The 25417-nt window shown below is 43.9% G+C and overlaps 2 protein-coding genes across 5 annotated transcripts in view; one reads left to right on the top strand and one right to left on the bottom strand.

Moving 5' to 3' along the window:
- Positions 1-10827: 10827 nt before the first annotated feature.
- LOC308631175 (UDP-glucuronosyltransferase 1A6-like) overlaps positions 10828-25417 on the bottom strand; it is a gene marked incomplete at both ends in the record, with an annotated part of 53092 nt that continues 38502 nt past the window's right edge. For 3 of the 4 annotated variants that reach the window (XM_081262169.1, XM_081262168.1, XM_081262171.1), the window contains 4 exons: positions 10828-11125; positions 13919-14138; positions 14314-14401; positions 14988-15119. In XM_081262169.1, coding sequence (XP_081118295.1) covers positions 10828-11125; positions 13919-14138; positions 14314-14401; positions 14988-15119 — 738 coding nt within the window. Of the gene's footprint in view, positions 11126-13918; positions 14139-14313; positions 14402-14987; positions 15120-17736; positions 18601-25417 lie in introns of those variants that run through there. The other variant, XM_081262170.1, reaches the window with a different exon arrangement.
- On the top strand, positions 23218-23934 carry LOC308631117 (dnaJ homolog subfamily B member 3-like; the record flags this gene model as incomplete). Its single annotated transcript, XM_081262051.1, has 1 exon — positions 23218-23934. One exon carries the CDS (start codon positions 23218-23220, stop codon positions 23932-23934), a length of 717 nt encoding a protein of 238 aa, XP_081118177.1.

Genomic DNA, 25417 nt, shown 5'->3' with positions numbered 1-25417 from the left:
TAAAATACTCTTTTTTTCTGATCATGACAATACTGTTGAACTCACACATAACCCTTTCACAAAATAAAACACTCTTAGGTGCTGCCATTCTATTGAGCTTCCCACCTCTGTTTCTATGGGAACAAACTAGGAAACAGGAAAACACTGTATTTGTAGAAGTCACATGAGATAAATAAACCTTTTCTAAGTTAGTTGCCTCTAATATTTTGTGGTAGTAACATGAATTGACCAATATAGAAAACTGGTGTCAGAAGTGAGATGGATCATCACGATAGCTCTACCTGAAGATGTGGGAGGGGGGAGCCTTTTAATTGTTTAACAGAAAAAGGATGGAAAATTTGGAGGACTAAATTATAGAAAGCCTAGAATGCTGTAAGCACTGTGGGTGATTCTAGTGAGGGCTCAGAAGACCAAAATGCTGATAGGAATGTGGACAGTAAAAGCCTCGTTAATGAGGTCTCTCATGGAAATGAGGATCCTATTGGGAATTGGAGAAAAGGCCACCCTTTTGTCACACCATGGCAAATAACTTGAATATATTACTTTGTGATGACTTTAAATGTGGTAGGCTAATTTATTTGGTACAGAAGATTTCAAAATAGCAAAGCATTTATACCGTGGATGTTATTGGCTTCTTTTAGCCAAATTTACATTGAGAATCAAGAGCAGAAAGGAGCAAAGAAGACTTGAAAAATGTGTAGCCTGGCCAGGAAAGGAGCACAAAAGAATGTAAGGGTGTGGCCATGGATGGGTGGTTTCTAAAGAGACTGGCACCAGTACAAAGAAGCTGAATCCAGGAAAATAGGAACCACACTTCCCAGTCATCTCAGCAATCAGCAAGGCCACCACTGTCCTCACAGGCACAGAGGAATATTAGTGTAAGTTTGTTTCAAATACTTTCCAGGGAAGAACTGTTTCAGGAAAGAGTCCCAGGGAACTATGAGAGCCCAGGACTGCTCAGAATTCACTTCTCTACACTCAGTCAGCAAAGCCCTCCACAGCCACAGTTCTGCTCCCAGTGTTGCTCACTCTGATGGAGTGCTTGGGGCCACCCACTGATGCTGGGTCTGCAGGCAGGCAGAATTGCAAGGGTTATGGGCTCTTGGTGGCCCCTATGGCAATTTAGAGTCTGGGAGGCCAGGCAGAGTTGTGCTACAAGGCTGCAGTTCCTGCAGGGAGTCTCCCACGAATGATGCATGGCACAGCTGAGGGAGTGAAGCCAAAGATAAAGTGAGGCCCAAGGAAAACAGAGATGTCATTACATGCAGCCCCTGCAGGGAAAGCCGCAGGAAGCATGCAAAATCAGCTGGAGGCGCAGCCATGTGGGCTGCCACCGGTAGAGCCACAGAGGCAGGGATGACCAAGCCCTCGGGAGTCCCACCACAGTGTGCCCAGATGCCAGATATGGGGCCTTGGGGTTTGCTGTTTTCCCCGCTGGCTTCATCCTTGCTTTGGGCTGATTCCCCCTTTTCCTTTCTGCATTCCTCCCTTTAGGAACAGAAATGCACACCCTGCGACTCTCCTGCCATTGTATCTTCTACATATTATGTATCGTCTACATACATATGTAACCTGCTTTTTTGTTTTAAAAAGGGCTCACCACTGAATTTGCCTTGAGTCTCAGACGAGACTTTGGACTTGTTTCTGAGCATTGCTGGAACACTGACTTGGGGATGGAATTAACTCTCGGGGTTCTGCACTGTGAGATGGATACGAAACTTTGGGGGTGAGGAAAAGAATACAAGAGCTTAGATCTGTCCTCCAAAGACCTGTGGGTCTCATGGGGGTCTGCAGGAGGGTTCATTGGAAAGTGATGGGGTCTTTAGGAGGTGGGGGTTAGTGGGAGGTCCTTAGGTCACTGGGGATGTGCCCTCACAGGGCACTGTGAGACCTCAGTCTCTTTCTCTCACTCTCGTTCTTGCTCTCACTCTCTCCCCTCCTGGCTCAAGATGTAATCACTTGTTTGCTCTTACACAGGTTCCTGCCATGATGTGCCACCTCCTGCCGTCCTCATCAGAACAGAGGTTGATGCACCACTGGAATAGTTCAAAGGCACCAGGTCTTTGAACCTCTAAACTGTGAGCTAAATAAACCTTTTTCCTTTATAAGTTAGTTGCCTCAGGTTATTTTGTTGTAGTAATGCAAAGTGAGTACAGAATGTTGGAAAATACTAGCTATATTTGGTGTATCTGCAATATTTGTATGTGCTAAAATACAGGTTAATGCTGTTAATCAGCATTACTGTAAAAAACTGAGATAAATCAACTTATAAAGAGGAAAGGTTAATTTTGGCTCACGGTTTCAGAGGTTTCTGTCCATGGTCACTTGGACCTGCTGCTTTTGGTCTGGGTAAGGCAGCACATCATGGTGGAAGCACATTGGGAAAGAAGCTGCTTACCTTATGGTGGCCAGGAAGCAAAGAAATAGAGGAAGGGGAGGTGTCTATGTCCCCTTCAAGGGCTCACCCAGCAACCTAACTTCCTCCCAGTAGGCCCCACCTCTTAAAAGTTTCACCACCCCCCAATGATGCCACAGGCTGGGGACCAAGCCTCCAACATGTGGCTTTTGGGGGACATTCAGGCTCCAAACTATAGGGGGAACGATGGTTATTTCGGGGCAATGTGATTATTGGCAAATCCTCTTTTCTAATGTGTGATATGTCAATTTCTGCTGAGGGCCATTGCCAAGTAGGAATGACGCATCAAAATTTCCTTGCCAGCGTACCCCATGTTAAACGGACTTGCCTTGGAATTTCGCTGTTGACATTGCATGTAAGGTGACCCTGCTCAAGGACAAGGGTGGATCCAGATTTAGGGTGTATCCTGCAGTTTGAGGAAGTATCCCGCTCCTTGGGTTTAAGGCGTTCCCGGTTTAAGACAAGTTTAGGGCGTTCCGGTTTAAGACAATATGGTTTTAGGGAAGTTCGAGGTTGAAGATTATTGCTGCTGGGAATAGGGCGTTCCTGCTGCCTGAGTTCCCGTTGAGTTCTCGTGAGATTCAGAAAGTATTTGGAAAAAAGCCTCGTGGAGTAGGTGAATTGGGAGGCAGCAGAACTGGGATTTCCCCAGAACGTGTGTAGAGGCCGGTGTGAGTTCGGGAATAAAGAATTGCTGTTTGAATCGACAAAGCTGTGTGGTGGCTCGTGATCTTGTGCCCAGCCAAGACTGCAGCATTTGGTGGTCCGTACGCGGAGTGTCTGAAACTTGGAGGTAAGTGAAATTGCTCGCCCCTGAGGGAAGGCGAGAGAATGGGTGACCATTTCAAAAAACAATGTGTTCTTGTTTTGATTTATTTTGTTTTTATTTCAAGCTGCCTATCCCTAGAAATTTCTCAGGCAAACTGGGAAAAATGGTTGGCTCAAGGTTTGAAGTTTGTCAGCCCCAAGGAAGAGAAAATTGATACAGCGAATTTTTATTCCGTTTTTGTTTCATTCAGTTGCGGTTTTGTTTTGTGTTATCTTATTGGGTTGCGTTATCTTTATAGTAGATTAGAAATTAGTAAAAAAGAAACTGAAAAGGTGTTAAGTAAATTGTTAGAGGTTCAGACCATGGAGAAAGACATTTTAGACCAAGCAAAAGAGAAGGTCTCTCCAGCTAGTCAGACAGAGGAAGAAAATTTAAAGGAAAAGGGGTTATTAGGAAAAAGGCCACAACAAGAGGCTGTTACTAACTCCGTTTTATTACCAGAGGGCGTAATTCAACCAACAGCCCCACCGATGGAAACAGCTGAGTGGCCCTCAAACCCCGTAGTTGATAAGTGGGACCCTGAGACAGGACCTCAAAGATTAGCATGCCCTGTACTTGAACAGGTAGGAGGGCAGCAAATTCACCGTGCTTTAGATTTTAAAACAGTGAAGCAGTTAAAGGAGGCTGTAACAACCTATGGTCCTCAAGCTCCCTTCACGGTAAGCATGGTCGAGTCCATTACTAACTTGGACATGACACCAGCAGATTGGGCTAGCATGTGTAAATCTGTGCTAAATGGAGGACAATATTTGTTATGGAAAGTTGCCAATGAGGAATTTTGCACGGAGACAGCTAGGCGAAATGCAGCAGCCGGTTACCCTCAAAGAAATCTAGATATGTTGTTAGGAAAAGGACCTTATGAGGGTCAACGGCAGCAAATTGAATATGATCCTGCTATATATGCACAAATTGCTGCAGACGCAGTTAGGGCATGGAAGACTTTACAAGGACATGGAGATTTACAAGGTCAGCTATCTAAGGTAATACAGAGAGCTAATGAACCTTACGCTGACTTTGTAGATAGGCTTATTCAAACAGCTACCAAAATTTTGGGGGATACAGATCAAGCAATGCCATTAATAAAACAACTGGCTTATGACCAAGCAAATCGTTGCTGCAGAGAGGTTATTAGACCATGGAGACATGAAGACTTAAACACATATATTAAATTATGTAGAGATATTAATGAACAAGGGCAAGTCTTGGCAGCTGCAGTACAACAGGCTTTAGATGCCAGGCCAAAAACATGCTATAATTGTGAACAAACAGGACATTTTAAAAGGAGTTTCCCTATAGGAGGAGGGTTTAACAAAACTAGAAATCAAAGGAATAGAATACCGGGTATTTGCCCACAATGCCGTAGAGGGAGACATTGGGCTAATGAATGCCGTTCTCAAACCACCATAGAAGGTACTCCCTTATCAAAAAACGGACAAGGATCAGGTATTTACCCATGATATCGTGGAGAAAGGCATCAGGCTTCATTGCCAAAAAATGGACTGGGGGGCCCAATGCTCCAGGGCCCACAACCACAAATATACGGGACAGTGGAGGAACCCAGCAACACCATCAGGGTGGTGCCCAGGACACATTGTCCATTAAATCCCTCATCAGACAAACCCGAGGGAGCACAGGGTTGGACATCTGCGCCTCTGCCAGAGCAATACTAACTCCAGAGATGGGAGTTCAAATCATTCCTACAGGAGTAAAAGGACCTCTTCCCCAAGGAACAGTAGGCTTATTATTGGGACGTAGTTCATCTATATTAAAAGGACTTATGATAAGTCCTGGGGTAATTGATCCCGATTATGTAGGTGAAATAAAAATTATAGCTAGTTCTCCAAGAGGTATATCAGTAATTTCACCTGGAGATAGAATAGCACAGTTGTTAATAATACCCAGCCTACATAATAAGTTCTCTAGTCATAATGTAGAAAGAGGTTCCAGGGGATTAGGCTCCACAGGTGTAGATTGGGCTATGCTGTCTTTAAATTTAGATTCTCGCCCAATGCTAAAACTAAATATTCAAGGTCACGAGTTTAATGGGCTACTGGACACAGGTGCTGACCTTAGCATCATATCTCGTCGAGAATGGCCAAAACACTGGCCATTACAACAAGCCACTCAAACACTTCGAGGCCTAGGAGTGGCAACAAATCCCCATAGAAGTGCTATGGTACTGGATTGGAAGGATCCTGAAGGATATGAAGGAACTATACAGCCATATGTATTAGATCATCTTCCCATAAATTTATGGGGATGAGATGTCCTAGATCAACTAGGTTTGATGTTAACAAATAACATCAATCCTAATACACCCATTACTAGGACTAGACAAGGTGTTAGGAAAGAAAAAAGATTAGGAAAACAAGAACAAGGTATAGCAGCACCAATTCAAATAGATCAAGGAACAGACAGACATGGGTTGGATTTTCAGAAAGGGCCACTGAGACAATCAAAATTACTTGGAAATCAGAAATACCAGTGTGGGTTCCTCAGTGGCCCCTCACTAAAGAAAAGATACAAGTAGCCCATGATCTGGTCAAACAACAATTAGCGGAAGGACATATACAACCTTCCGTATCTCCCCATAATACTCTCATTTTTGTCATCAAAAAGAAATCGGGTAAATGGAGATTATTGCAAGATTTGAGAGCCATTAATAATGAGATGGTTATTATGGGACCTGCTCAATCAGGGATTCCTCAATTGTCTGCTTTACCAAAAACCTGGCATGTTTTAGCTATAGATATTAAAGATAGGTTTTTTTTTATTCCAATTCATCCCGAGGATAGTCCACGTTTTGCATTTACTATCCCTGCATTAAATCATGAAGGTCCTGATCAAAGATATGAGTGGAAAATACTCCCTCAAGGGATGGCTAACAGTCCAACTATGTGTCAAATCTATGTTAATAAAGCAATCCAGCCACTTAGAAATCAAAATCCTGAACTAAAAATATTTCACTATATGGATGATGTATTATTAGCACATAAAGATAAAAACACATTGCTAGAATGTTATGCCACACTTACAAACCTGTTAAAAAATTATAATCTAGAGATAGGAATAGATAAAGTACAATTAAATTTTCCAATTAATTATTTAGGAGTTCTATTATCCTCAACCATTGTCCGTCCACCAAAAATTCAAATACGAGTAGATCAACTCAAATCACTTAACGACTTTCAAAAGTTATTGGGAGACATAAATTGGATAAGGCCTTATCTAGGCATACCAACAGGAGAGTTGGGACCCTTATTTGATATTCTAAAAGGTACATCAGATCCAAATTCACCCCGAATGTTAACTCCCAAAGCTAGAAAGGCATTAAAAATCATTGAAACACATATGGAAAATATGCATCTAGATAGAATTGATATAAGTTTGCCTTTATTATTTATTGTACTACCAACAAAAAATATTCCTACAGGAGTATTTTGGCAAGAAGGTCCATTATTATGGATACATTTATCTTATTCTCCTAACACTATTCTTACTAGGTATCCTGAGGCTGTAGGACAATTAATACTCAAAGGAATAAGAGCAGCAAAGGGAGTGTTTGGAATTTCTCCCAATAAAATTATTACTCCATATACTATGGATCAAATTGATGAGTTAGCTAATGAGTTAAATACTTGGGCAATAATCATGTGTAAATCTAATGTTTCATTTGATAATCATTTACCATTGAATCCTTTGTTGTCTTTTTGGTCTAAGCATCCTGTAGTTTTTCCTAAAATGACAAGAAAAACACCTATCATGAATGCTCCAAATATATTCACTGATGGGTCTAATAATGGTACAGCAGTAGTTACCCCTGATCAAACTTTTACATTTTTAGTACCCAAACAATCAGCTCAAAAGGTAGAGCTTAATGCAGTTTTACAAGCTTTTGTGATGTTCAAAGATTCTGTATTTAATTTATTTTCTGATAGTCAGTATATAATTAATGCTATTATATCCCTTGAAGATGCTGGTAGGATTTCCCCTTCCTCTACTGTTTTCTCTTTGTTTTCCACTATACAAAGTCTAATCTGGGACAGAAAAGATCCATTCTTTATAGGACATATTAGGGCACATACAGGATTGCCTGGAGCCCTTAGTTTGGGCAATGATTTAGCAGATAAAACTACACATGACGTACATATTTTCTCTACACTAGAAGAAGCTACAAATTTTCATAAAAGGTTTCATGTTAATGCTAATACTTTACAAAAGCGTTTTAAAATAACTAAGGAACAAGCCAGACATATAATAAAACAATGTCAAAATTGTGTGACCTTTTTACCACAAGTTAATCTTGGAGTCAATCCTAGAGGACTGATACCTAACCATATTTGGCAGATGGACGTCACACACTTGCCAGAATTTGGAAAATTTAAATATTTACATGTTACAGTTGATACTTCTTCTGGATTTTTGATGGGCTCTCTTCATGCCGGAGAAAAAACTAAAGATGTTATAGCTCATTGCTTACAAAATTTTGCCACTGTGGGTGTTCCTAAACAGTTAAAAACAGATAATGGTCCTGGTTATACTTCTACCTCTTTTAAACAATTTTGCTCATCATTTGGTATTACTCATATAACAAAAATCCCATACAATCCCCAGGGACAAGGCATAGTTGAAAGAGCTCATCAAACTATTAAAACGTACTTATTAAAGCAAAAAGAGGGAATTGGAAAGGGGTATATATTCCCCAAAGATAAACTTAAAATAACCCTTTTTACTCTAAACTTTCTAAATTTGGATTCATCAGGACTTAGTGCTGAGGAAAGACATATGTATCCAAAAAATGTACATAAGCCTAAGGTACTTTGGAAAGATATTCTAACAGGACAATGGAAAGGTCCTGACCCAGTTATAGTCTGGAGACGGGGCTCGCTCTGGGGTTTTCCATAGGAAGAACAGCAGCCAATTTGGATTCCAGAGAGGTTAACCAAAGCAATTTCTACAGAAAAAGAAGATGATTTGACTCAAATCCATAACAGCTGATATCCAGAGCTCCAGCTTGGCTATTCTTACATCTGCGACAGTGATTAACCAGGGTGCTTTTTTCAATATCTATTTTATTATTGCATTTTTTCCACATCATAAAGTTCTATTTTATTTTTGAGCTCATACAAACCTAGGTTAATGTTTTTCTGATCAGTTTTATTTTTTGACTGTGGAGTTTTTAAACATTGCAATGGAGATTTCACCTAGGTAAAGCTACAAGGCCTTTATTGTCTTATGTGTTGTACGTTTGTGTGCACTCTTGTGTTTTGTGTTGTATGTCTGTATGTGCGTATGTCCATATTTCATATATGAGGAGCGCTCATGAAATAATGGATCCGAATTTTTTTTTATTCACGTGATTTAAATGGTTTAATTTAAATTAGGTAAACAGCTGTTAAGGATTGTTTTTAAAGGTGGTTAACAGATCTGTTTGTTTACTTTCACCTTTCCCTTTCATTATATTTAATAATTCTGTTCAGGATAATGTCTCTTTAGCATCTTTGCCAGAATTCCCATCTCCATCCCAGTGCCGGTGAAGACTGAGATAAAACCAAACTATAGTTTCTATGATAGCTATCACAGTAAACTGCATAAACTGATGCATCAATGAATATAACTCAACAAGTAATGCTCAATCAAGGGCTCGATTTACTTTGGGAAGAAATGAACATATTGATAGACTCTTCCACTTTGAACTGCTTGCAGAACTTGCCTGGACTATACATCAGTTGTATGTATTGTGAACTATCGTCTGGTGCAGCGAATTGTGGTACTGCTGGCATATCTTTGCTGATGGTGTCACCAGTGATGCAATTTCCTTGCCAGCTCACCCCATGTTAATTGTGGTAATGCTGGCATATCTTTGCTGATGGTGTCACCAGTAATGCAATTTTTCCAAAGGAGCCGTCAATTGGCTTGGTGTCGTGGCATTTCTGTATCCTCCTCCCTTCTACTAGTGATGGTCTAAAATTTGGGGGCCAACAGAGGTGAGGCAAAGAACCTCACCCCCCCCACTGGCACCAAGGCTAAATTTGGGGGCCAACAGAGGTGAGGCAAGAACCTCACCCCCCCCCCCACTGGTGCATAGGCCTATCCACAAGCATGGCTGAAGGCTGGACCGGTAGTCAGTGACAGGTTGATCTGATTGCAGTGGTATCAACCTAAGACAGAAGGCTGACGCCTAGAGGTCAGTTTTCCCATGACGGGTAAGAACCATATGTTGAATTGGACAACCTACCAGGCACGGTCCTTAAGCCACATTGCTTGTTGTTTAATTAATCAGAAGGGGGGAGATGCTGAGGGCCACTGCCAAGTAGGAATGACGCATCAAAATTTCCTTGCCAGCGTACCCCATGTTAAATGGCCTTGCCTTGGAATTTCACTGTTGACATTGCATGTAAGGTGACCCTGCTCAAGGACAAGGGTGGATCCAGATTTAGGGTGTATCCTGCAGTTTGAGGAAGTATCCCGCTCCCTGGGTTTAAGGCGTTCCCGGTTTAAGACAAGTTTAGGGCGTTCCGGTTTAAGACAATATGGTTTTAGGGAAGTTCGAGGTTGAAGATTATTGCTGCTGGGAATAGGGCGTTCCTGCTGCCTGAGTTCCCGTTGAGTTCTCGTGAGATTCAGAAAGTATTTGGAAAAAAGCCTCGTGGAGTAGGTGAATTGGGTGGCAGCAGAACTGGGATTTCCCCAGAACGTGTGTAGAGGCCGGTGTGAGTTCGGGAATAAAGAATTGCTGTTTGAATCGACAAAGCTGTGTGGTGGCTCGTGATCTTGTGCCCAGCCAAGACTGCGGCAAACTTCTATATTTTTTTCAATTTTCTATCTTATCTTGCATCCATAATTAGAAAATCTAATTTAATAATAAATAAATGCAACACCAATATATAGAAAAACACAGAAAAAATAATTTATGCCAATTTATTAACAAATTTTTAGTTGTGAAAAACATCAGATAAAATGTACTTGGTTTCTATCATTGACACAAATAATGATCATCCTTGCAAATGCATCGTCCATCAATTTTATAGCATCATTATTTTTCCCCAAAGTCAGTAATCATACACTGTTCTCAAGGTTTCCACCCACCCACTCGTATACAGGCTTCCTTCTTCAGATATAAAAAGTGCCTCCTAGGAACCTGAACTTAAGTGAAGACTGACTGTCACTGGAGACTCACAGGCTGGTCCACAGCAGTCCACAAACCAAGAGGGTGGCATGAAAACTGCCAATGTGAAGTAGGGGAAACTGTGGGACCAACTTTGAATCCTGTGTTCCCAAACAGGCCACACGGCTGCATAAGGAAAATAACCCAGAGTCCCCAGGCTGTTTGTAAGCCACAGGAGAGGGGACAGGCACAGCCAGATTGAAAATACTGACGCAGAATTTGTATCTAATACCTTTATCTACCTTTAACTAGCTATTAAATTACTTTCCTTTTTATAAAATGCTCTGGGAATGTCTAACTATGGCAAAATATTTCTTTAATAAGAATAAAAAGAATTTAACACTGACCCTATTTTTCAAGTTTACCATTGATTGGAGAATAGATCAAAATTTCACCCTACTTCCCACCGACCTCTCAATGTGCCTTGGATTTGTGGCCTTTCTTCACGCTCCCCTTTTTCCCAAAGCACTTCCGGCAGCCGTAGGCACAACATTTAAAGGCAATAAATGCCACTCCCAGCACGATGGCCAGGAGGAAGCCAATGACATCCAGGGAGTGGTACTGGTACCAGGTGAGGTCGTGCGCGGCGGGGCGCAGGTGCGGGGCCCCCTTGTGTCTCATCACGAACTCCACCCAGAACACAGCCAGATCCAGCGGCTCAATGGGGCGGTCCTTGTGGAGCCTGGAGAGGCGCATGATGTTCTCCTTGTAGCTAGACACAAAGACAAATGTGTGGGTGCCCAGGACATCCTCGACAACGAACAAGCCACCCTTTGTGCTGGCGGCCAGGGAGGACATTACCAGACTTTCTGAACTTGGTAGAGAACTGTATTTCTCTTCTAACCAGAACGCGCACACACACGCACACACACACACACTCTCTCTCTCTCTCAATTAATGTTCTGTGTAGATAAAAAGAAGGTGAGGAAGAAAAAGAAGAGAGGAGAAAAGAGGAAGGGAGGGAGAGAGGGAGACTGGGACCCCAAATTGTACTTTTACACATTTTTAAAACCTTGCTTCCTACTTTACTTCTTTTTAGTTATATTTTTGTGGGAATTAGATTATGCTTTCTTTATAGTAAAACAATGAAACAGGAATTTTGTGTAATATTAGATTATACTTATAGAAAAATTAAAAAATTTTACTTTATAGTAAAATCAAGGAAAAATCATGTCATAAATGATAGGTGGCCTCCCATCTGAAGTTACAAACAATCACACATGGCCAAAGAAAAACCATTTTGAAGTGCTAACTCCAAGGTGGTGGGTATACTTTCAACTGACTCACCGACACACCAAACGACCTGTGTGCTCAATTTAGCCTGAAGTTGCCTATGCAAACTGCTAATGCAAGATGGATTCTGATTATTAGACAGTGCTGATAGTTGAATCAGAACAAACAAATCCAAAATGGGCAGACACTTTGGTGTGCTGATACATTAGAAGGAGGAGAAGAAGGAGAAGGAAAGAGAGAAAAGTAAGATACTCCTCTTCAGGACTTATGATCATTGCTGTTCTTAAATATATCTGTATTTTATTTAAATATATTACCATAACATAATATTCATATTTGGCCATAAATCTGGCTAAATAGCTTCCTTTTATATAGCTCTTATATTAAATTTTCTTAGAAATTTCAGTCATTTGTTCAATTTACTTTTTTTAAATTTCAAGATGGGGTCTTGCTATGTTATCCAGACTGGCCTTGAATTTGTAATCCTCCTTCCTCAGCCTCCCAAATAACTGGAATTATAGATGTGCATCACCACACCCAGCCAGCCATTCATTCAATATTTATTGAGCACCTATGATGGCATGGTTGTCTGCATAAACTGATACTTGAGACTTTTCCATTTTTCTTTGTGTTGCATAGGTACATTCCTAGCTTAGACTGTTATAAACATGGAGACAGAGATGTTTTGCTCAGAAACAAATAGTTGAAGTTAGATAATAACTTAAGCTAATGGGTTAGTGTTCCTTAAAAATAACAATGTGAGCAGGGGATGTGGCTCAGTGAGAGAGTGTCTGCCAAGCATTCATGAAACCCTGGATTCCATCCCCAGCACCACAAAAAAAATGAAAAATGAAATAATAACACACTAGAGAACTTGTAGTCATTTTTATGTCACACGTAGTCATCCACACCACTGAGCCAAGGAGCAAAGTCACGTTACTAATGTGAGTTTCATCAACACATGGGCTAAAGCCAGGCGGCCAGCGTGCTAGTGTGTGGGCAGAACAGTGGGCCTGAAGTGCCAGGTCAGAAGACCACGCCCAGGAGAGGAAGGGCTGCGACCCACATCTCCTGCTCACCGAGCACTCCAGCCCAGGCCAGGTGGCCTTCTCCCTCCTGTCCACTGGCACAGCACACAGTTAGCACCTCAAATCTGGGAGCCAGTCTTCAGTCCTCTCCCACCTCCCCTGGCCAGGCTTGCTGGTCCCCAGGGTACCGTGTCCTTCCAGGTGAAGGCAACCCAGCTATTCTCACTGACCTCCCAATTGGTGCATCTTCCTAAAGAAAGCAACCTGGGCAAGCTGTGGTTTTCATGTGTCCCCAGAAGTTCAGATGTGGGGACTTTAATTCCAAATGCAGGAGTCAGAGGAGTGGTGGGGCCTATAAGAAGAGATTAGGTCACTGAGAGCCATGAATGCCTTTCTGTGGGACAGGCGTGGTTACTGGGAGAAGAGGTTGCTGCAAACAAGGGTTCCCCGTGTTCCGTCTCTTTGACAAATGCCCTGCCCTTCCATTTTTCTGCCACCTTATGACACAGTGTGAAGCCCTCACCAAGTGCAACTGCCAGACCCTGGACTCGCCAACTTCCAGAACTGTGAGGCAGTAAACGTCTGTCTTTATGAGTCACCCAGCCCCAGGTATTCTGTTTTTGCAACGAAAACAGACAACGACAACACTCCTGACACTCTCACAGACACACACATACACACACAGGCATGCAAACACACACACTATCTATTGCTGGAAGAGACTCACCACTGGCCATCATTTCTTCCCCTGGCTGGGAGTCGGCCTGACAGCATTACCCTACACTTCATGCAGATAGCATGTGATCTGATGGCTCTTGCCCATAGAACAGTTTTCAGAGTCATTTTTGAATAAACGTGCATTTGCTTTTCTTCTCAGCTTTTGTCTGTGATATCACAGAACGTCCACCTGTGCGATGCCTCGTGGATACAAGGCCTCAGAGGAAACATTGTACTTGTGAACCTGGGCTTGTTTTGTCTTAGGGACATTCTGCTTCTTGTAACAGAACATTTCTCTCTGCAGAAACTCATAGATGAGGCACCTATTATGGTGACTCTTTTGTAAAATAAAATTTTAAATCTAATAGGGGAAATAAAATGTCATAAGAACTAAAGTGTCTTTTCATAAAGTGAATCCCCAAATTATCTTATTTATGAGTCTAGTTTTGGGGGTATTTTCACACCAGAATGTTGACGGTGAACCCAAAGGGGAAAACACAGGTGGTATTCTTTACCCTCTCTCTTACCTTTTGTCATTGATGACTGCTTTTAGGGCATTTGCCAAATCATCAGAAGTCATCTCAAGGACATTCAGGGTCACGCCAGCTCCCCGCGTCTCCATGCGCTTGGCATTGTCCATCTGGTCACCGAACAAGGGCATCATCACCATCGGTACCCCGTTGCATATGCCTTCGTAAACGCCATGGGAGCCAGCATGCGTGATGAACGCGCGCGTCTTCGGGTGACCTGGGAGGCAGAACCATGAGGGATGCGGCTGTCCTGCGGCTGAGGCCTCGGGGGGCTGCGCTGGGCCCCACAGAAGCACACAGGGAGGGCGTGGCCGCCCAGACCCGCAGGCCAGCACCCAGCGCAACCACGCGGGAGCCCGCGCCTGTGCCCGGCTCCGACCCTCCCAACATACCAAGCAGGTCATTCTGCGGTAACCACTTGACAAGTTTCGTGTTCTTCGCGAGATTGGATGGAGGAGTTCCAGTATAGCGCCACAGGACCTTGCAGGGGCGAAAGGGACATCTTAATAAAAGAATGTGGCGGGATTTAAAACAAAATAAAAAAGCCCTGCGACAGCAGCCGGGCAGCAAGTCCTCTGAAGGAAGAGAATGCGCATGACCTCTGCAGGGCCGAGACCTGGCAACGCTCCTCCCCGGGCACCGGCTGCGCACCAGGGCTTCCCCTTGTCTGCGCCTCAAGGGAAAGCTTACTGAAGACAGCAGTGGATGAAGAACAGCACGTGAAAGAAAGCGAGTGTTCTAACCAACAGCTTTCTGGAGAAATGCTCCAATTAATATGAAGAAACAACATGTTATTTATTTTTATCTGAATTCTCCATTTTTAACTAAAGGTCTCTACCAGTGTCTCTTAGAGAAAAATGAGACTTCTGAGTGAAGGGGACCATGGTTTAAAGGTAGTTAAGGGTTAAATTTCACCAAAACAAGTGAAATAAATAACAAACAAAAACCACTTTGGATTAGGGAAAGTGAATGGCCAAATCTTCAGTTGCAACTAGTGGAATTAATTTAGCTACTAGAAGTCTCTATGAAGGTAGGCATAGAGGAGTGATATACAGAGCCTTCTTACCGTCTGGGGTATTCTGCCCAAGGCATCAGCAATTTCCATAGCCTTCTTCTCGGGAATCTCTGAGACCATTGAACCCAAAGAGAAAACCACAATTCCATGTTCTCCAGAGGCGTTGACATAGGCTTCAAATTCCTAGAGCCATAGGAGAGATTCCCAGTTAATTGTTTGCTCATATTCTTTAGTGACTATATACATTAAGCTATGAACTGGATGTCTTTCTAACAATGTGAAAGGCAAAAATTGGGAATTTTATATCATTTCCCCTCCCTTGCACCCCACACAGGAGCTTTACAGGGTTACGAGTGGGACTGCCTTGAGATTCGGAATCCAGGCAATGTGCTCATTTCCCAAAAGAAAAGCGGAGGTGCACACACAAACACACACGCATATCCATGTAGACTCATTCACAGCCATGTACATGCACACACGGCCATATACAGCCACATACACACAGCCATGTACACACACAGCCATGTACATTCATGCACACAGGGTGACCGTCCCACTTTGGGAAAATGGAGCTCTGACAATCATGGCAATCCTCCCCAGCCCTAGGTAATTAATGATCCAATTACCCTGAGAGTCTCCCAGATAGTTTTATATGTTCACGAAGCATATCGAGGGCACTGATGCAATTGGGGGTTCCCTGGGATATGGTACTGGGAAAGCCAGGACCCTGGTCAACCTACATGTGAGGTACAGAAGACTTCTCATGGGGCTCAGCATGTGTCATTTGCCAAGCTCAACCACAGACATGGACAGAAAAGTGCAAACACTGAGCAGTCTTCCCAGGGAGGAGCACACTCCCAACCACCCTCTCCAGCCTCAGACCCTCAGAAGTTGTCTGGCTCATCATAGCAGCTGACCTTATCCAATGGTCTCATCAAATAGGTCAGAGAGGCCAACTCATTCTGCCCACCACACCACATTTTTGGTCAATGGCAAGAACATCCTGACCATGGCTCTTCTAAAATCCCTCTTCCAGGGATCAAGACCACATGCCTCCTTCCCTCTTTCCTGGAGAGAGGCAGATCACATATAAGTGCCCTTTCCTACTCAGTGATGTGTATGGCTGACCTACACTTTCCAAGGACCTTCACTCCTATAGGCTACATTTAATCTTGTAGGAAAGGCCAGAGTCTAATTTCCTATCTTTTACACTCTCCCACACCCATTCTGCAACCAGGAGAATGTGATTAACACAGTGTCAAGCCCACAGCTCCACAAAAATCCAGTTGAATAGCAGGACTTAAGCTCAAATGGTATGAAAGTTCACCTACAGGTGACAACAGAGCAACCACAGAAATTGTGTTATCACAACCAGCACCCAGCCCTGTGCCAGCTTTTATGGGGTTGGATAAAGCTGGGGTTGATCCCTCTCTTGCTAATACTTCCTCTAAACCTTGCCCTAACTTAACAGCCACTGGAATGGCCAAAGAGTGAAGCAACATGTTAACTGAAAGTAACCTTTGATTCCCCCACCCCTTGACTCCTTCCAAAAGGGAGGAGACCCTCTCACCTGGTAGCGAAAGGATTCCCCACTCTGATGAGCCCTCCTCCACTCAAGACAAAAACTTTAGAAGAGCTCCTAAATTTTACTGGGTACTTTTAGTTTCAGGATTTTATCATATTTTCCCTTGGCAAGTATCTTTTTGTTTTTCAGGAGTCCAATTCAACCACATGCTGTAAACCTCATGCTTTACCACTTTACCCTCAGGTCAACCACACCTACTCAGGGCTTCCTCTTCCTGTGCACATTCCTCCAGGCCATCTTGAAGTCTCTGCCTCCCTAATCTTGCATCTGGCCACAGTCTCTGAAAGGCTACAGTCCACAAAGAGCCTCTCTCCCTGCCAGAGGAATGACTCCTGGGATCTCTTGAGGCTCACTCCTTTCTCACCAAATGTTGTTCTCCAATTCTTTTCCTTCCAGACCCACTGAAGATGTGTTAAAGCCAGGTCGTGTTTTCTCTAGGGACGCTCTTAATGGAATAAAGATTTTGTCTTTATTCTTGAAGTTCAGGACTTCCACCAAGAGGGCTGGAACTAGGACAACTGCCACCAGAGGGAAGGGAATGCAGAGTAGTACTGTTTTAACTAACAAAGGGGTAGAGAGAAAATAGCACGTAACTTGACAAACCAGCAAAAATCAGGCAAAGGGGGAAAACAGCAAAGTCAATGAAATGTAAAATACATCAGACAAGGTGCAATCAAACCTAGTCATAGAGTCAAAGAGGCAAAATTCACCTATTAAAGCAATATGTCTGGCCAGATTACAAATCTGGTAACTAACTTATTAAAAGAGAGGTCACAGGATCTGGATTCCTGTTAGCACACCCAGAATCTGGAAGTCCCCTTGCCAGGATCTATAAATGCCAAAGAACTATTGATCAGATTAAACTTCAAGTCTGTTACCTGATCAAGGGCAAAGTGCAAGGTGCCCCAAACCCAGCACTCTGTGTTTATGGCATTTAATACTTACTGCATTAAATTGACAACTACCCACTGAAATGCCCAGAATAAAATGCCTAAAGCATGCTTTCTTAAACTCTTATTAGATATAAAGAATAACTCAGGAGATTATACCAAAGACAGAAACACTGATGTCTAGAAGACATGCAGGACAGAATTTGACAAAAGAGGACATTTAAAACTACCTCATCATGTTTGCCCTGCATATATCTAAGAAAAGTTCCTTCATCCAAAGTACTTGTGATAATATGGGCAGGTAAAGTTCTCCTCAAATACACACCTGGGAGATTGGCTTTGTGTGAAGGCAGTTGATCCCACCAACAAAAACCGTATTGGGCATGATGGGCATGGGGTAATCCTTCACAAAGTCCTTTCTCATCAGCCAGACTGAGGCTGAGCTCAGAAGGTCCTGAAGAGTCAGGTCTCTCTGAAGGACTTGTGAAGCGAGTGCTGCGTAAGGGGAATAAACCATACTGCACAGAAAGTTCTCCAACAAGGCAATGAGCACGTTCTTCACTCGCTGCAGAAAGGTCATGTGATCTGAGTTTGAAGACAGAGCCCTGGGCACGTAGGACAGTGGGCTGGGGCACTGGGTAGCTTTTAAGTCCAGGCCGCAAGGCAGTGCATTCAAGAAGTTCACAGCTGGCAGATCTAGGTACAGGGCCACGATGGAACCACAAGGCAGGAAAGGGTCTGTCAGCACAGCATCGAAGTTGCTCTCCACCAGGGAGGCCATGAACTCCTTGTTGTGTAGTAGGTGGGAGCAGCCAGACAGAAGCACGGCAGAGTCCTTTTGGGCTTTCTCATACATTTTGGCCACGTGCTGCAGGAAAGGCATGTTCTCAAAAGCATAAAACCCAAGTTCGGCAAAAGAGGTTTCTACGTCCTCCCTTTGGAATGGTACAGGATACTTCTTCAAGGAATAAAATGATGCTTCTTTTATATGAATTGATGCTTCAGGTGTTATGACCACCATTTCATGTCCTCTCTTCTGTAGCTGCTGGATGACCCCGACCATGCTCAGCCAGTGACTGCCATCTACTGGGATTATCAACAGTTTCTCTGCATGGGATATAGAAGGGTTGAGCACACACAGTAGCAAGCCCAAGAGAAGTGCACATGGGCCCTGGGACACTACTGCCATGGTGCCTCCACCTCTTCTGCTGCCTGCAGTACACCTCACATGTAGCCAACCCATACACTAAGTTAATGTTTGATAGTGTCACATGACTAAAGCCCTCCTTCTCCAAAGTCAGCAGGAAGCTTGCTGTCAGAGATGAGGGTGGAGCTTTACTTAACAGGGTTTCTTAACAGGCAGCAACAGTTGAGCTGGCCGGAATCCTTCCTCTAATTACATTCTTGAGTGTGCACAGAAAGAAAAATATCTCCAGCACCTCTGCATCCATTAAATTATTATTTTCATGGATCAAGAACATGTAACCAGAAGAAAAAAGCCCACTACATAACAAAGTAGACTTCCATTCCAGAAAGAGAAAGTTTCTTGGAATGCAACACCTAAACCACCTTTGGCCCATGGAGACTTTAAGAATGCCCTTCTCCACTGCTCCCTTGGGGCTCTGCCTGACCACTTTTATTAGCTTTTCATTTTTAAGCTCCATCAAGATGAACAGACTCATGATCTAAACTGATAAACAGGGACCTTGGAGGCTGTGAAATGTACTAGAAAGAAATTAATGATGTGGATCAAGGGAGGGGGTCATGCTAGGGTAGAGAGCAACTGGGAAGGGAAATCCACTAGAGAGGGTATGCACAGAAGGCTTCTCCAAAGACAGACTTGTACTCACTCAGAGAGACAGTCAGGGGATATTTGACAAATAGTAAATCAAAATAGATAAGCAAGTTCAATTGTATTCATGGCACTGGCCCAAGGTCCAGGGTAAACTCCAACAACTGCATTAAAGGCAAAGGGGACAGGTGAACAAAACAATAATAAAACTCTGTACTTATTGAGTGTCCCCTATGTGCCAAGCACTGTTAAGTGCCCCCATAACACACTTTATGCAATCCCTTAGAACTGTCCTGTAGAGGCAGACAGCATTTTTCTCACTTTACAAAGATACTGGGGCTAAAACAAGCAAAGCGATTTGCCAGAGTCCTGCATATATAAGTGGTAGGGCTAAGACCCAGGCCCTGGGGGTCTGTGCTCCAAGTACTGATCTTTTGGCCTCTAACAGCTCCCAGATAATGATGGCCAAGCCCTGGATTGAAATTTACAAGCAATTAGAAGCTGGAAGAAAAGCTGTGATCTTAGGTCATTGTCCAATCAAACTGAGAGAAGTAAAGGAAGGTGGAAGAAATTTAAGGCCAAGAACAGTGTTCATACAGCACCAGCTGGTGTCCTAGGAGACCAGGCAAAGGTTGGGAGTGAGCTTATAATAATTGCTGAACAAAAATGCCCCTCCCAAAGAATGGGCCAACCATTCTTTCAGGCATCACTGAGCCCTGCAATCTTTTGGGGGGTGGGGATCAGTGGCTCTTCTCTACAAGACCTGGATAAAAACAGATACCAACATTTCTACCATGGACATCACTGCCAACCATACTTGGGGATGTGCTAAGAAGGTCATAGAGAAACTGCCAACTTTAAATTGGAGTCCCATGGGACACAGTAACAGGGACCCCTCCTCCTGGTACTTAGGGTCCCTTTTCTATAAGCCACCATCATTCCTTAACAGATCCCCCATCTTCCATGGGGATGCACACAACTGCACACTCGGGCCCCAGCAGCTTCTCTCTGCCCGCCACACTCTTAATTCTGGGTGAGCAGAAAAGACGTAGCAGTGTTTTCGTTATTTGTGTGTCCTTATCTGTAACCATGAACCCTGCAGTCCAAGCTCAACTTTAAGAGCGATAATTCTTCCAAAGTCCCAATGTTATGAGTTCATCTACACATAACAGGGAGCAAAGGGGTACACAGTTGCCACTGTAATGATTTTATGACTTTTCTGAATCATGCAGAGCCTTGGCCTCTTTTTTTTTTTAATGCAGTACTGGGACACCCCAGGCCTCATGCAGGCTTTACAAGTGCTCTACCACTGAGCTACACCTCTAGATCGTGGAGTTTTTTTAGGTTTGAGAAGGTTTGAGACTACAACTCTCCCTGATCAGCAAATATGTGTCCTAATCTTTATGGCAAGCAATCCTCATTCATTATGACCACTCTAAGAACCATGGCTGAGTGACCCCAAAAAACTTCTGCCTGGCACCTGAGCAAACCTGACACTTAAATCCCATTGCCAATTCACTGAATATTTATGGAACATGTGAGCACTACTGTGTGCCAGGCATTCTGCCCAGAGGACAGCCAGAAAACCAATGTAGAAATAACTCTGCCTGTGAGGAGGGGACCAGCAGGCAGAGACAAATTTACAACCAGAGAGCTGGAGGGCAGAGTGAGATGTGCTCTGGTGGCCACGGAAGAAAAACAAGACAGTAACATTTTCTTTCCCTGGGGGCTATTGAAGAGTGAGATGTTCATGTAAAGTTTTCCTGGAACCCACAAGGAAGTGTTTTCTTTTTAAACTGAAGCTAGAAGTTAATAATCCCACCATTTGGGGCACTCTGAATTCCTTTAATATGACCAGAAAGGAGGGATTTATTACTAAAGGAACAACATAAACATATCCATTGTCCTGCAGATCATCTATAGGACCCTCCATGGGAAACAAATCTGTCTTCTTCAAACCTCTGCAGCATTCTGTTCTATTTTGCCTTTCTTATTCACCAGTTTGTAGATCTGTCCTTGCTATTAGAATGTACATAAGTATCTACATTCCTTACAGGCAAGATTTCAGTTTAGGAATCACTGTCTCACCCAGGCACCCATCCACAGTCTTTTAGGCAGTCTGCACTCAGTAAAAGTTCTGTGTAGCTCAACTTCCCTCCCCCTTTGCTCTAGGCCCCACATCCAGCTGGCAGGTGCTGAATCTGGATGATTCTCTCACCACCTCTCAGCCCCCTCTGCTAGCTCCCCTGGGAGCAGCCTCAGGCTCTAGTCCCTTCAACCATTAGCTGTTGAGTGTGACTCACAGCATCAGCCACTCCCTGCCCTGCCCCACCACCCACCACTGCTGGCACCTTGCTCAACAGCTTCCTAAGACCCACAAGAACATTCATACTCTACAGTCTTTCCCTCAGGACATCCTAGAATGAACCCAGACCATCTGCTAAGCACATTCCTCCTCTCAAGCTCTTCTGCTAGATTCCTCCCTCTGCTGTGTGCTCTCCAGCCATCCTGGATCATTTGCCCTTCCCAAAACCTGTTTTGTACTTTCCCAAGTTGCTTTGTTCATACTGCACTTCACTCCTGAACAGTTGCCTACTAATGTTTATTGTGTGCTTACTAAGTGCCAAGTCCAGGAATTCAAGTTGTGTTACTCAATGTGATATGAAGTTGGCAATTTGTTCTGGAGAGATAATGCACCCAGTTCCACTCATTATCCTTCATGTTGAAATCTTAGAAAGTTCATTGGTTAATCATTTTCCCCTTAGAACTAAATAGCCTTTATTGATGTATTGCTTCACAACTAATCAAAGCAGGAATATTGTGCCCAAAAAGAGAACAGGGAGAAAATGGAGAGAACTCAGATATCAAGAAATGTCAAAAAGAAAACCATCATGATCCAGTAGTTTCAGTGGAACTAATCTCTGCATCCCAAGTTTGCCCCAGTACTATAAAGATGGCACACAGATTATACAGATCTTGATTTACTAGACCAGTGATTCTCAAAGTATGGGCTGGGATCCTTGGGGATCCCCCAAGAACTTTTAAAGGGAATTTTACAAAGTCAAAACTATTTCCTAGAGGGGCCTGTAGCATACACCTGTAATCCCAACTACTCCAGAGGCTGAGGCAGGAGGTCCAGACCAGTCTGAGCAACTTGGCAAGACACCCTCCATTCTCCACCAAAAAAAAAAAAAAAAAAGTTGCTCTGACAACAATGCTGATTTTTTTCACTCTTTTACAAGCATACAGGGGAGATAATTAAAGGTTTCCCATTGCCTGACATCAAAACAGACTGAATGCAGAAGAAGACATGAAAATACAACTCTCTATTAAGTCAGATAATAAAACGAGATGTGAAAAATGTAAAATGATGCCACTCTTGTCACGGGATTATTTTGTTTGGAAAGACAGCTATTTTCTCATATGAATGGGATTTACGCCAGCGTGCCAAGGGTCGTTATTATTGCCTAATGAATACATCTTTTAATTCTCAGTTTTAATTTCTTATACATGTTAGATACAACACGGTCACAGTAAAGCAACGGGTCCTGAGGACAGCAGTCCGACGCAGTCACATGACTGCCCCACCCAGGATCCACCAACCTACCCTTTCCCTCATGGCCCTCACCCTGCTGAGGCAGAGGGCTCGACGCACAGAGGAGTGTTAAACGGCATCTCCGGAGCGGCCAGGGCTCGCCCCTCTCTCTCCAGGGAGGGTCACGCTCCTGGTCTATTCTCACCCCAAGGGCAGGTCCGAGTGGGCGGGGCGGTGGGCGGGGCCTCCGAGCCCGGGGGTGGGGCGTCACAGAGCGCCTCCTCCAGCGGTGGGCACAGGCCCCAAGCACAGCATTCTGGGATGCGGCACCGACGGAGGCCTCGGCCAATGAGAGGCGGCCACGTCACAAGGGGCGCCCCTGTCGGCCGCCCTCGCTGCAGCCAGCACTCGGCCTCGTGCCCCGGCTGCCTCCGCGCCGCTCGCCGTGCCCTGGCCACAGGCCGCGCCCGCCGCCCAACATGGTGGACTACTACGAGGTGCTGGGTGTGCCCCGGCAGGCCTCCTCGGAGGCCATCAAGAAGGCGTACCGCAAGCTGGCGCTCAAGTGGCACCCTGACAAGAACCCGGAGAACAAGGAGGAGGCCGAGAAGAGATTCAAGCAGGTGGCCCAGGCCTACGAGGTGTTGTCGGACGCCAAGAAACGCGACGTCTACGACCGCTACGGTGAGGCCGGCGTGGACGTCGGCAGCGCGGGCGCAGGCACCTTCGAGGACCCCTTCCAGTTCGTCTTCACTTTCCGCGACCCGGCTGAGGTCTTCAAGGAGTTCTTCGGCAGCCGGGACCCTTTTTCGTTTGACTTCTTGGGAGACCCGCTTGAGAACATTTTTGGGGGTCGGAGGAGCTCCCGGGGAAGCAGAGGGTCCGCACCCCTTTTCTCTACCTTCAGTGGCTTCCCAGCTTTTGGGGGTGGTTTTTCTTCTTTTGATACAGGATTTACTTCCTTTGGTTCCCTTGAAAATGGAGGCCTTTCTTCCTTCTCCATGTCTTGTGGCAGTGGTGGGACAGGAAGCTTCAAGTCCATGTCAACTTCCACCGAAATAGTTAATGGCAAAAAAGTCACCACCAAAAGAATCATTGAGAATGGCCAGGAAAGAGTGGAAGTGGAAGAAGACGGAGAGTTAAAGTCCCTGATAATAAATGGCAGAGAGCAGTTGCTACACATTGACACCAAGTAATTCCCCTGGACTTAAAACACATTTGGGGGAATAGCGGGACATTTTTTTTTAAGACTGCAAGTGAAGTCTACTTTCAAAACAGCTGTACCCAAGAATGTATAAACAGTTCATGCCAACACCAATTTGTTGTTATTGTTGGGACTACACGAATAGAATCTCTGTCTTTAAAACTGTTGTAAATATCTGTATGCACTGTGCTATTTATTAAACTTAATCCCGAGGCAGACGATGATTATTTCGTAGTGCTAGGAAAAAGTGGTCACTACAGCACTTTAATCGTTCATTATTTCATTGTTTGAAATATGAGCCATTGAAATATGAATCAATTTGTTGGCACATAGCAGTGAAAGATATTAATAATAATTCTGGTTTAAAATAAAGATGGATTTTGGTTGTACATAAACTGGTGGTATAGCAAGAGTTGACCATTGTTTAAATGAAATGTTAAAACCTAGCTTTTCTTTAAAGAGTTAAATGTAGCAAAATGGGTTTACCTAGTTTCCTGTGGTTGCTGTAACAAATTACCAGAAACATGCTGTCTTAATAAATTTGTATTTCTTCTCTGAAAGTTCTGGAAAACAGAAATCTGAAATCCATTTCAGTGAAAAGAGTGGACCAGGAGCATGCTCCCTCTTACGGGGAAATGTTCAAGTAAAGGTATTTAATGTCAGGATTATACTCGAGCCTGACTTGGTTCTACAACTAAGTAGAGGCTAGAAAGAAGCAAAGAAACAGAGCCTTTCCCTAAGGCTACATGACACTCCCTGAGAGCCATGCTGAGAACAGATATCCTATCAGCTTGACAAACTAGTTTTTTCCAGAAAGATTGGTTAGGTGAGGCACCATGTACCACACACCAAGGCATGGCTAGCAACACAGCAAGCTCTTAGTCCTTTGCAGAGCAGTTGTGTGGCCTGAACACACTGTCAACTAGAACTGTGTGAGAACAGGCCTGACCCTTATTGTGTCCTAGAATTCCAATGTGCATGGAATGACATGCAGATGACTCAACGGCAGGAACATGGGATGGGACTCAGCACTCTCATGGGCACCCAGACTGTTGAAGCCACTTTCAGGGAACAGTCCTGAGATACCTGTGCAGTTGCTCCCTATGTAGTAACTTTTCAAGAGTGTCAGAAAATACCACATGTGGAGGCTCAACACCTGCAATTTCAGCTACTTGGTGGGCTGAAGCAGGAGGAACACAGGGCAATTGCAAGATTCTGTCTCAAAATGAAAACTAGAGCTGTGAATGGAGCTCGGTAGTAGAACATCCTGGGTTCAATACCCAGTATCACACACAAACACAAGCGAAATATTTTTAAAAACAAACTTTCAGGGATTTAAGATAACATGTTCATTTGGCAGAGAAAGGGGATTCATACCAGTGAGCATACTCAATAAGGAGCCCCTGGGGTGGCTTTGTTTCCAAAGAAGCTGCGGGAGCAGGAGTTTGAACTCGGAGGAGCAGGCAGTGTCCAAA

Source organism: Spermophilus citellus (genome assembly GCF_964194105.1).
Source record: "Spermophilus citellus genome assembly, chromosome: 11".
NCBI lineage: Eukaryota > Metazoa > Chordata > Mammalia > Rodentia > Sciuridae > Spermophilus > Spermophilus citellus.
This window is presented reverse-complemented; position numbering and strand designations above follow the sequence as displayed.